Source organism: Corvus kubaryi, unplaced genomic scaffold, assembly GCF_017639235.1.
Source record: "Corvus kubaryi isolate FWS band 111438036 unplaced genomic scaffold, C.kubaryi_AGA036_p1.0 37357, whole genome shotgun sequence".
Classification (NCBI taxonomy): domain Eukaryota; kingdom Metazoa; phylum Chordata; class Aves; order Passeriformes; family Corvidae; genus Corvus; species Corvus kubaryi.
Window position 1 is genome coordinate 486281 of NW_024581117.1, and position 13109 is coordinate 499389.

At 40.4% G+C, this 13109-nt stretch overlaps 1 protein-coding gene across 8 annotated transcripts in view; it reads left to right on the forward strand.

Moving 5' to 3' along the window:
• The window catches only part of SHC3 (SHC adaptor protein 3), a 75867-nt gene that overhangs the window by 53095 nt on the left and 9663 nt on the right, over positions 1–13109 (forward strand). For all 8 annotated transcript variants that reach the window (XM_042033210.1, XM_042033207.1, XM_042033206.1 and 5 more), the window contains 5 exons: positions 3779–3830; positions 7827–7953; positions 8985–9138; positions 10113–10209; positions 11101–11295. In XM_042033210.1, the coding sequence (XP_041889144.1) occupies positions 3779–3830; positions 7827–7953; positions 8985–9138; positions 10113–10209; positions 11101–11295 (625 nt within the window). The remainder of the gene's footprint in view (positions 1–3778; positions 3831–7826; positions 7954–8984; positions 9139–10112; positions 10210–11100; positions 11296–13109) is intronic.

The window sequence follows — 13109 nt, forward strand, 5'->3', positions numbered from 1 at the left end:
TTTATAATATTTATAGTAATGCATGCTTGTTTTTTTATTTTTCTTCTTCTCAAGCGTAAGTGTGCATTGAGAAGACTGTGCTAAATTCTGCCTGCAGGTATATTTGATGCTCTCATGCAGCTTGAAGACAGGCTTTCAGGAAAAGCACAGATCTTCCTCTCTTGTTTTGCAAAGCTTTTAGATACACCTACAAATTTGATTCATTTAGATCAAAGGGCAGATTCCTGCTTATTGTGCTTTTCCTTATTTTTATAAGCTGTTCATCCAAAGGTATATTAATAAATGGGCTTAAAATGTATTTGTCACTCAGGAAGCAAGGGGAAAATTATAAATTAGTGACAGTGCTCACCTCTTACCCTAGAGGTTTGAAAGCTTTTAAACTTAGATTAATTGAATGAGTACCTTTTTCTTCGTCATATGATTATCTGTCATGTATCAGTCATGTTCTAGAGGTAAGGCAATTTCTAGCCTGCTTTGTGCCTCTCAGTTCAACTCTGTTAAGGTGAAGATGCTTGGTGCTTTCTCTGTTCATTTTGCTATTGTCAGAAAACATAAAGATGAATTTCAGTCTTAGTATAGCTTTGCTGAGCTCAGTACGATTACAGAAGGGAAAAGGACACAATATCACAATAATTTGGGGAACAAAAAATGGATCAACAGCAGCTTTGAAATACAACAGATTGCAATGGATGCTGTAAATGAACAATTCCTGAAGTGGGCAGAGGAGTGATTAGCACAGTTCCCTGCCTCCATAAGAAGATTCTTTGCTGCCCATCTGCCATCCCAAATGCTAAGTCCTGGAAACACCATTTCACACTGCCCACTGATGAAATGATTTACCAGGAAAGAGGAGAGGAACAGCAGTGGAGTTCTGGATTTGGAGTAAACAAGATCTTCCAAATGTTTTAGAGAGAGAAAAATCTCGCTACTGAGTCAGTGTGCTACCAGAGAAATAAAATTGCATGGTGCAAGGGAGCCTACAAGATACAGTGAAATTGTAAGTTTGTGTCCCCAATTAGACTACTGCATGAATTCATTCTGGAGTTGGGAGGAAGAAGGTATTTATGAGGATCTAATGTTGTTCTACAAGCTTATCTCCGTGGTCTAGTAAGGACCAACTTTAAATCAAAAGCTTGTGCATAAAGCAGGTAGTTCTTTGTCCTGGGTGCACATAGAAGATGATAAAATGCAAGGATGTGATTTAGGTTGCAGCTTTATTTACTCATCAGAGGGCCTCCTGGATATAACTTTCATAACTTTCATAACTTTCAAGTGATTTCCACTTGGTGGAGGACTGCCACCAGCAAACTGTGTCTCCCAGCCACAGCTGGGCTCCAGACCATAAGTTTATCTCCTTATATGTGTTTTAAACTGGTTGGAGAAAGGCCATAGTGACCTAGAAAATTTTATCTGTGCCCATGCTTCTTCAGTAAGTGATTCCCTTGTTTTGAAGTAATTTTGGAGTTTGGTTTATTAGGAAGTGAGACTGCTCTCACTTCTCTACCCCATCAACCTTCCCGCTCTGGATATTTGCCTCCCATTTGTGAGAGCAATTAGCTTTATAACCTTCCTCACACTCCATTACCATTAATTGTATTATTCAAAATATAACCCCTGGAGAATTGTTCCACAGGTTTGGAGAACAGCTTAAAAATCTCTGTACCAAATCCTTCTATACATCATTTCAGAATCATTTTTAGCTCACTTCCAAGACTGTGTTCTCAATCCACTTTAGCTCTCTTCAGCCCCTCCTTATGATACACTAAGCAATTTTGCTCCATAGTAATTTCAGGTGGCTGTTTCCAGGCTGCCAGACAAGGCATGTGTTTTTGAAGATATCTGCAGAAATTTTGGGACAGAGGATCTCATAAAGTCTTATAAGGCAGGTCTCTCAGAGGTCCCTGAAGGCAGTAGTTTTTCAGCTTCAGCCATACCTCCAAATTTTAACACCACAATGCAACGTCTTTAGGTTGAAAATTATAGTTTATTCATGCTTGTTTTCAGTCCTTGAATGTCAAGTATCACTTTGCTGCATCAGCCAATCCCTGTATAGTCTTTGGATGGGGGTCTTCTAACTGAGCCATGGTGAAAAGTGCCCACCTTAGGTGCTTCATGGTTTGTTATAGTCAGCTTCAATCGCAGAGCTTTGGACGAAATAAGGAGTAGGTGGTCTCAGACTGTCACACCCACGCTAGCTATGAGATAGATCTATGATTTACTCAGGCATAAATGTATCCATTAACTATGCCTGAAGTAGTAAATGAATTGATCTGTGGCCCATTTTCTAGTCTTTCTAGCCCTGAAATAAATAACACAGTGCAATTTGCACCAACACATTCCCTCTCTTCCCTCATAGTGGTCTCTTGGGGTTGATGCTAAGCGTGTGCTGGTCCCTCAGAGAGTTTCAGGGCATGCTGTGAGAAAACAGCACAGAGAGACAAGGGCTCTGTATTATTTGCTACTGTAGACATAGTCACTTTTGTTTTCCCCTTGCTTGTTGATATGAATCCTTTCTTCCACTGTAGTCACTGCCCAGACACTGTGCCACACGATGTGTGAGAAATTACTAGACAAAATGGTAGGGCAATGCTTTTTTAACAGACCAACCTCACTGCTGCTGTGTCTGAGTGCCTTCCAACAATGCATTAAATGATATGGTTACACATCTGTCACCAGAACCAAGACTGTGCTTCGTCATTTCCCTTGCTCTCTCCTTAGGAAGGAAATGGTGCAGACATTTGGTACAGTGACTTGTTTTGGGTGGGTGGTGGTGGTGTGTGCTTGCGCTAGAAAAAACTGTGCTGAAGAAGTCTATCTTTTAACTGAAGAGTGATGTTCGTTATGACATTAGATCTTGGCATAATTGGGAAAGGTCTTGGGTCAGTCCCCTGAAAAGGCGTTGGGTAGATTTACACAGCCAGCTGTAGTGTATCCTGTATATCCCTTGTGTTTAGTTGTACCTGACTAGCCAGGCATGTCAGGAAATACCAGATCTAACCAGGTCTTCCTGATTCCATCAAGGCAATATGGCATTTTTCAGATTTATCAGCAGGCCTGAGTATTTCCCAGAAACACAGGCCTTTCTGTTTCATCTGCATAATGATAGAAGTCTGCACCACTTGTGCACAGGAGCATAAGGGTGGCAGGAGAGGAAGCAAAAAAATCCCCCAAGAAGATGTCTATGTGCTTTTGCCAGAAAATCCACCAGGCGTGTGGCAACAGGTGTGGCAGGGAGCAGCCTAAGGGCTGGCGGAGGGTGTCCTGGGATACTGCTTGTCAGAGCCAAGCAGGGGCTGAGCACCTCTGTGCCATATGGCACTGCTGTCAGTAAAGTAAACACCTGCTCGTCACACATGAATAAATGCCATTGCTCAGTATTTCTGGGAGCAGCACTGTTACTCCCACTCTTTCTGCCACAGAACCAGATGATTATTCATGTTATGAACCGAAATCTCTGGGTAGTTTGAAGATAAGGACTTGTAATTCTACTCCCTCCTAAATGAGGCCTGAGCCAAATCCTGTTGAGTTTGTTTAATTGACAGAAGAGATTTTAAAATTCTGCTGGATTAGATCACATTCTCTAAAAGGTAAAGTGGTGCAATCAGTACCAAAACCCATAAACATTTATATGAGGTTTAAGTAGTATGCAACTGTAGAGCAAAATATGTCATTTGGGGCTCTGCCCACAGGACTGTACTTACTCTGGACTGTGATCTTTTGCTGTAACCAGTGAAAATATTTTTTTGCATTCATTGTAGATATCTTAATTTTTTGACAGGATACTTCAGACTATATTGCATATGTAGCTAAGGATCCTGTTAATCGTAGAGGTAAGTTAGAAATATCTATTTGAAGTCTGTTTTTCCTTTGAGAAACACAAATTATTCATGGTTTAGGTCAGATTCCACCCCCCACCTCCCCCACCCTCCACCCCAAAAAACATAAATGTAGCGCAATCTAAGGATTGCCTTTGACAGAGTCATGGAAAGATTGTGCAGCAATAAGAAGCAGCAGTTTGTTTCTCAGGCTTGGAATAGTTCATACTTGCTGCTCGTTCATACTCAAATATGAGTTTGGTTCTCTTCATCTCTTAAATCACACACTTGCCTTACTTGGCTGTGTGAGCTACTAGGCAACAGCCGAGTCTTACCTACACCCAATCACTGTGCAAGAGCTAAGCAGCCCTCTGATTAAGTCATTTGATGAGGCAGCTGAATCTGCTAGGTCTTCTCAGTACATGCCTAACTCTTCCTGGCAGAATCAGATTCTTTATCAAATAGCTAGCTTTTGAGCCAGCTTGCCATAATTCTCTTTTTCGATGAAGTTTTCTTCAAGGTTGTATTGCTTTAGTAGCTATCAGTCAGGGACAGGGACCTGCTGGTTGATTGTGTTCACTAGGTCTTAATGCACAGTATTTTGTAGTGTACTATTCATAGATCATAGACAAGAACAGATGAGCTCCAAAAAAATGACATTAAGTACTTCCAACAGGATTTCTGGAGAATTCAAACGCTTTTAACTCCAAAATGCCAATCCTGCAGACCCTCAGCTGCCCACCTTACCATTGGCACAACTAATTCAATAGCTTCTATATGTAGTCATCTTTAATGATACCTGAAGAATCTGCTATGTCCATGTGCAGAAATGTCCAGGCTTGAGGATATTAGTTCATAAATAATACCTGCACTAAGCATACTAATATGCTGAATATCAGTGAAATACCTAGAAAATTTATGGGGAATGGGAGGTAGGGAATAGTCCAGTTCTTTGTAATGCTTGTTATATTACAGCCTGATGTGTCCCCTGTCAGAGAAGTTCCAGTGTCAGACTACAGGCTGCATGGTACAGAGCTTCTCTCCACCCCACCTGCTTTAGCAGTACCCTTTTGCTAAATCCAAGACTGATTTAGTTGTTCTGAGAGATCTCGGTCCATTGACTAGGGACTAGCATTGTACACCAGATATTTGCTCTGTAGGGTTTGGAGGAGCCCTGTGCTCCATTTTCTGTCCCTGTGTGAGTGGATTTTATATACTATATTCCTTTTGTACTATGTTCTTCCTGCACTATGTTCCTTCCATCTTACACTGAATATGTTTATCTCTAGCTTCCTGTGACTGCTCCTTGTTGAGCTAGGCTATCCTAGACTGGGGAGTCATCTGAGCACCTGATATCGTTGTCTTCCTTTGGTGTATTTAGGTCAAGTAACTTCTTAGTTTTCTTTATTTGAGATTATATAAGATTGACAGATTGAACTCTGCAGCATTCCAGCTGCAGTGCACATCCTCCATCTTTCAGATTATTTCTGTACCTCCTTTCTTCATTTTTCTGCAGCTGTTTTAGAAAGGTATATGATATCTGCATAACAGGGGCTGCCAGTATAGCAGAGAATGCACCTTCCTTGCTTTTGTCCTCATCGTCAGCTGGTTCCTCCTAAGCCCTCTTTGCTGCAGTGAAGCACTGTTACCTCATGTGAAATTCCTTCACGCTATGATCTTTAAGCCTTCTGCATTACGGCTTTCCCATGCGTGGTTTCCCCACTCGTGTGTATATACATCAGTGGTTTGCAGATCGGTGACTTTGTATGGCACCTGTATTAAAACACATTTTTTTTAAAGGGTCTAATTTACCAAGGGACCTGAATTGCCATCTTTCACCACCATTTGCCATTCTGTCATTCTTTGTGTTGTTTGCAAATTACCTTAAAAGGGAATTTATCTTTACATCTGTATCTAGCAAAAATTGACTGCTATTACTGATGCTACCCCACTGCCAGTGCTGTAGTATAGCTTGCATATTAGACTCATTTCTTCCCGAGGATGGAGAAGCTGTCTTTGTGCTTTGCATTCTGGGTCTAGCAAGCTAAAGGCTGTCTATTTTCTGCTGAAACATTCACAAGAAATCATCTCTGTGTGAGCCAAGTCTTCTCATCCTTTTACAAGAAGCATATCTCCTACCTGCTGAAAGTCCATTCACGTATCCAAGGAAACAGGTTACTCATTATGTCACCTACTGAAACTACTTAGTGACTCATGCTTCATTTCAGCTCCAGAAAGGTTTAGCAGTGAGCAGTGTCACCTCTTTAAATTCGCACTCTAGTTATAGGGTGCAAACATTTTAGCTTTGTTTGGCCTAACTACTTTTGGTCCACATTTACTGCACCTTCCATTGAGGCTAATTTTTCAATGCCAATAGCAGTGTTGTGGAGGGCGTCAAAACAAACGTCTCACTGCTAGTCAGGGATGTCTGCCTCTGTCTTTGGACACATGGAGGTCCTGTTTTGTCTGCTGAATCCACTTTCAACATGTAGCTAAGGGCATTTTCCCTGGACAAGACATTTCAGCTTGCTGGTTGGCACAGTAGATGCTCTAAGGTGAGAAGAGAACACCACTGTATCTGTTTAGCACTGTGACTGGTGCCATCTCAAGCTGAATGAAGTGCTGCTGCTGCTGAGGAAGAGACAGCAGACATTCCATACTCACACAACTGCAGGTTTCTTGGCCCTTTATTCTGGCCTCTTCAGAAGTCTGTCTGGTATTTCAGCCTCTGAAAAGTCATATCTAAACCTACTTAGTCTCCCTGTATTATTTTAAGTAAAACAATTTCACACAAATGTCATGACCAACCCTTATATGTAAGCCACTGGCATCCAATGCACTTGTTGAGTGAGTTGGACACTGGGCATGTACTAAAGCACAGTTTTTCAGCTGAAAAGTTTATATTCAAGTTATTAAAACAGTCAGGGGTGAAAAAATCAGTAACTTTGAACAAGAACCCCCTTTCCTGTGGCAGGACTTGGAAAAGAACCATAGTTTGAAATCCAATCCAGGCTATAGCCAGTAAGGCAATATGCTTGTCCAACTCTGAATATGGAAGATTAACTCTCTTGGGCTTCTCTGGATATCACTGAGATGTTGTTCATACAGATCTTTAGCTGCCAGGTATTAGTACCCATCTATGCTCCTGTAATGTTGAGTGAGCTCCTCACAAGTTCACCTCTTTGTGTTTTCACATATTTTATGTCTTCCCATATATTTCAGACCTCCAAGCCATTCTCTGGTTTAAAACCGTTACAGATTTGGCTGCTCAGACTTCTTTAAAGGTTTCTCAGTCTTCTGTAGGAAGAGAGCTTGTGTTACTAGCCTCCCCCTTTACTGCCTCTGTCGCAGTGGGTTCAGGGAGGTTGCACATGGGGAAGGGCTGGAGTTAATCATGTTGCTGGCTCTGCACTCTTCACCGACCCGTCAGTTTGCTGGGTGTGTCTCCATGCAAAGAAGCAGGAAAAGGTACCAACATTTGTACTCTGTGTTCCTGGAATAAGATCAGGGGTCATTATCTAGAAAGTATCCGTGGATACTGCTGCTCCCTCAGACTGTAATTTGGGAAGAGAGAGCAGCTTGTGAACTTGGGGTGATTGGACATAAAACTGAAGTGGTAATAAAATTGAAGAAAGCAAATAAAGCTTTTATTGTTATTATAATAGATAAATATTTTTGTAATTTCAATTTAAAGCTTAGAATTCTTACATAATCTATTGCATTCAGGTAATAACAAGTGAAATTTTATGAGGTTTTTTCTGTTTGTGGACTTGTTAAAATAGTGGAACAGATTTGTGACCTTGTCTATCGCACTTACGCATCAGTGCAATTTTGTGTAACCTTTAAAAAGTTGAGATTGCCTGAAATTCACTGTATCAAAATTGGGTTTTATTGAAATGTGCACATCACTAACAGGGTGACTAAGCTTGACAAGTAGGTGTTTTGTCATAGGTCAGTGCATCCCACAATGACATAAACAGTGACTTGCATGTGTCAATCTTTTTCATTTAGCTTGTCATATACTGGAATGCTGTGATGGCCTGGCCCAGGATGTCATCAGCACCATAGGGCAAGCATTTGAGCTTCGATTTAAGCAGTACTTGCAATGTCCCTCTAAGACACCTACTTTCCCTGATAGGTGAGTGTTACTGCAGAAAACTGCTAAAGGATCTTCCTTCGCTTTTGGTTTACTTGATAAAATGTGGACAGTGTTGCTGGAGGCAGACAGGATTTGAATGCTTTAATAAGATTTCTGCTGTATTAGCTAAACAGTGTTTACCTAACGAATATGAAAGGAGCACAGTCAATTTGAAAGAATAGGCTAAATATGGATTTCACAGCGATGTTGAAATGATCATGTGTTTTGTGCTGTAGTTAGGCAGAGTTGGATGGCCAAGAATGGTTGTTATTTGTGGCATTTCCTCATTACTGTCATAGCAGCTGTGTCAGTTTAGATGGAGTAGGTCAGACTGCTGGGCTTCCAAAATGACGAATGATGTTTCTAGGAATGTGATGTATTGCAGGGAGGTTTGACTGCATTTTTCTCTGGAGGATACAAACTCTGTCTGTTTGTATATGTACAAAAGGCTGGGATATAGCATTCTGTTTCCTTTGGAGACATGGATTGCTATGTGCCTACTGACATTACTAAAAATCCTTGTGAACTTGTGCCCTCTGTAATGTCTTATATCAGAGCAAAACAGGTATATGGGAAATATAAAATGCTACTATCCTAATCTGGGAGCATGCCGTATTCACATCTCTTGACTTTGTGAAGTTCTTACAGAATTATATTTGTGATAGAGCAATCAGAACTGAAGGCAAAGATTTAGAGCCTAGTCAGTCAATCAAGTCATAATATTACAAGTGATATTTTAAAGTTAGATGAACTGCTTTGTTAAAGCAGTTTATAATGGTCTTTAAAGCCAAGTTAAAACATCCTCTAGTCAGCATAAAGAATTTGGTCCATTGCAAAGGAGGTTTATATCAGTCTGTCTAAACAGAGAAGATCTGCTGCATGATCCATCATTGCTTCCTGACTTAAAATGGTAGCTGGAGTGTCCATAAAATATGCAATAGTGATCCCCTGACAGGCAGTTTTAACCTGCTGAAAGTATCTGTAAGTGCTTTGCAAGTGAGGGGCAAAACAAACCACTCTCTTCCCTACAGGATGCAGAGTTTTGAGGACCCATGGACGGAGGAAGATATTGAGGAAACAGAGCATCCCTATTACAACAGCATCCCAAATAAAATACCTCCCCCTGGCGGATTCCTTGATGCCAGGCTCAAAACAAGGCTTCCCACTGGTGCAGACGCAGCTCAGGTCAGTACAGTCTCATCTCTACTCTCCCGTTGATTGATCCAAAATTTTAAAAAGACGTGTGTTGTATGGCGGATATCTTGGGGCCGTCTGTAACTCACAGCCCTTCCTGTGTGGCCAGTTTCCATCTGAATGGCCACTGCAGATCAAGGGGGCAACACATTAGGCAGGTTCAGAACAAATTAAAGGAGATGAAATCCTCATGGTGTTAAAAGATTAACTGGGTTCGAGGAACAGAGATCCTCTGGGGGCTACTATAGATGTAGAAACTATGTCTGCTTCAGAGTATCAAATAGTATACATTAACTGGGAATGATTTAATGCAGAATCATTTAAACAATCTAGTGCAGTCATTACTAACTGTTCATTATGTTAATGACTTGGCAGCAATCAATATTCAGCCAGGTTCCTAGGTAGGTTTTCCACCTCATATTGAACTAAGGTCAGCTTTAATAATTCTGCCAGCATTCCTGTTGGAAGTTTGACTGCAGTATCAACGTAGCTCCCTAAGAGGTGTTTTCAGATCCAGCACAACTCTGCTTAAATCCAGAGGGGTCCTGTCTGTAGCCACATCCTCCCCTCAGTGCATCCCCTGGTACCAACGTGACTCTTTCAGCTCATTCTTTGAAGAGTGCTGGGGCTGTCTTCTGGTCCCACGTGTGTTTATGTGGAACACTTTTCCCAGCAAAAGGTTGTCAAGACTCGCTATGTGAGTACAAATGTACAATAGAAATGATGCATCATTTGGTATCGTGGGGGTCACTAAAAGCAGAAAGCAGGGAAGAACACATGAAGGTCACCAGTAATATCTTACTCTTTACACAAATGTATTTGGGATATATATATATGTTCTGACATTATGATGAATTGGAAAGGAAGAGTGAGGGTACACAGAATACATCCAAGAGAGCCACTTGTGATGTATCTGAGCATTTTAAAGGCAATTGAAAAATTCCTTGCATGTGTGTCTGTTCTAGTCTGCATCAGAAGTGGGAGGAGAGCAAATTTATTATCAGAGCCATCACTTAGGAGAAAAATTCAGTGAAGAATGGCGTCATGGGCCTGTTGAACAAGGTGAGTTTTGCTACTTTTAGCTGTAATACTGCAGGTGGTCTTGGGGGGCATGTGAAAGTCTGATTCCTCAAAGTTTTAAGGCAACGAACTGCTCTTGGTTGATAGGTTCCCTTTGTCTGAGTTTTAGTGTTGATACCAGTGAAAAGCATTTGATAATTATCTCTGGATAAATTATTAAATGCACGCCTTCATGATATATTTTCTTCTGCAGAGCAGTTCCTAAATGGAATTGCCCAAACTTTCAGCTAATTTTCTTAAAACTCTATGATATTTAAGGGTCTGCTGCATGATCTGTTGGGAAAATCTGACCCACTAGGGTATGCAAAATGGAATTTTCAAATGAAAAGCCTAAAGTGAGAAGACTAATTCAAAATGTGAAGCAATACTCTCTGCTCAACAAATAACAAATAATGTATAATGTTCCTTTTGTTGTCTTTGAATTTCAAGTAAGTAATTTCAATACATGTATAAAATTTCACCCCATCCGCCTTTATGAGACAACTTTACTGTGTTTCTAGGGACACTTTCATTCAAATGCCAGAATATGTTCTCTGTTGTTAATCTGCACACATCTGAGGATTTTATACCTTCTCCTGCTCTCCTGAACTCCCCAACAGAACACAATTTTTGAAATTTACAGTATTTATTTACAAACGTTTCCTTTTCTCCTGGAAAACAGCCCCACCATATCCTCATTGAAACACAGTTCTGAATCTGTTAATCAACTTTTTTTCTACTAAATCCAGCAATTATTGACTTTACATCTCCCAGTCCAGGAAAATTTAAACCTGTGCTGATGAGGTGTGACTGAGGTGTGATGATAATTGGTGATAATACCAACACTGTTCTGTCAAAAAAAAAAAAAAGAAAACAAAGTCTTGCATTTTCTAGGATCTCTGGATATTTGTAGTATGTCAGAAGACAAATCAGAAGTAGCACCAACAGCAGAGCTGCCAACATATGTAAACACCCAGCATATAAATAGAGAAGCTCTACTGGCACTTCAGGCAGATGCTGAAAGTACCTTCAGTGGAACAACAGAGAATGCTGAAGCAAACAGCCCAGGAAAGGATCTGTTTGACATGAGTGAGTTCCCTTCCTATTCACTTCCTTTCTAACAAGGGACCAGATATGTTTATGCATTATTTCTGTATTAAGAAAAAAAAAAATCCAAATTTAGTGTTCCCGATGTAATTATGGTGAATTTTAGAATCCATTGTGTTTTCATATTGGCCTGAGCTAAAAAAAAAAGCTGGCTGAAGACTTGAAGCTGGGCTATATAATAAGGTGAGTTGCAGTCTATGTTATCCTTAACATAACAGGCAATTATGCCAGAAGAAAAATTAATCAGGAAGCTTGCCATACAGGAAAGTGAAGGAGGGTGAAGGTGTGGATGGGTGGAGAACTATCTTCAGCCTGTCCTGTGAGTATGTTATGAGGAAGTCAATACATATATCAAAACCTTTGTGCAGCAAGGAATCTGGCATGGAAATCAAAGTGCTGAGTTACCTCTTGCTCTGGGTAGGCCTACTGTCCTACCTGTTCCAATTTTGAAGGCAGCTTGTCCTAGATTAGAATCATCTCCATAGCTGCAAAACCATGGCTTAAGCATCAGCTGTAGTTTGGTATTGGTGCTACTAACACACATAGTTTTCAGCCTTGAGGAGATACATAAAGTGAAATAATGGTGAAAGCATTTGATGCACAGAAAATTTTCTTGGTTTTTTTACTCTTCCAACCTCAAATAAACTGTTTGCCCAAGCTTTATTTAATTCAGTTCACATAATTAAAAGGCAATGAGACAAAGCAGTTGGTGCCTACAAATTATTTGTAAAATAAAGTATCTACATTTCAGTTATGTCAGTATAGATAAAACCATTTCCTGGCATGTTTTTGATGAGATATGGCTCTATTTCCACAGCTTAGTGAGACATTGGATTGAAAGAAAGGAGGGAAGAAAGTTGAGAGAGTATCTATCTGTGAATATAGATCTGAAATGAGAAAAATCTGCTGTTTGAAATCAGGGATGTTAACTCTTATCAGCCATTGGAACACCAGAGAAAAGTAGTATTAGAAAATGTGCCAATTAGCCCAAAGTTAGTGGTTTGACAAGCTAAACATATGTTGGACTTTGTGCAGACTGCAGTATAGTGAAAACATTGATAAGCTACTTTTAATAACTGGCTGAGATATAAATAAGCTGTGATAGTACAGTATTTTTCCTATTTCTCTGACCTAAACTTGCCTCTCTGTGGCCCCATGCAAGCATGGCTGTGTACTGCTTGCATCTGAACAATCTATTTACAGCTGGTATATCACTTCACCATACTGCTCTCCAGATGTCCTTTTGTAAACCTAGTGGGCACAGAACAACATTTCTTTTTGATATGTACTGGTGGGGAAGATGAAGGTCTTGTAAGAGTAAATAGCTTCTGAGAGGTCAGTACAACATGTAATGAAGCACCCTATGACGTGTTTGCTATTTCTGTATGACTGTTGGGATCCATGGTGGCACACCTTTCCATGCAAGTCTACAGTTGCACTGAGTTCAGGACTTAGCTGAGGTTTAAAAGATGCTTCCCCAAGGCTGATTTTAGCTACGGAAATGATGGTAAATGTGTTAACCTGTGTCTGTTTTGCAAGGTTCTCTTCCTAGATGGAGCTAGGAGTAGGTAAGGGTGAATGTTCCCTTCTAGACATAGCCTTGGGCCGGAGACTCAGTAATGGACAATTTTTAAATGAATAAGTTGTTTGAACAGAGACCAGATATGAGTATAATGACATTAGGTACCCCTATTATGCAATTTATTTGAAATTTAACTGTCTGACATACCTAGAAAGATAGAAGGAGAGATTTGCCTGGTACCAGATCATATAAATACAGCTGTTGACAATAGCCA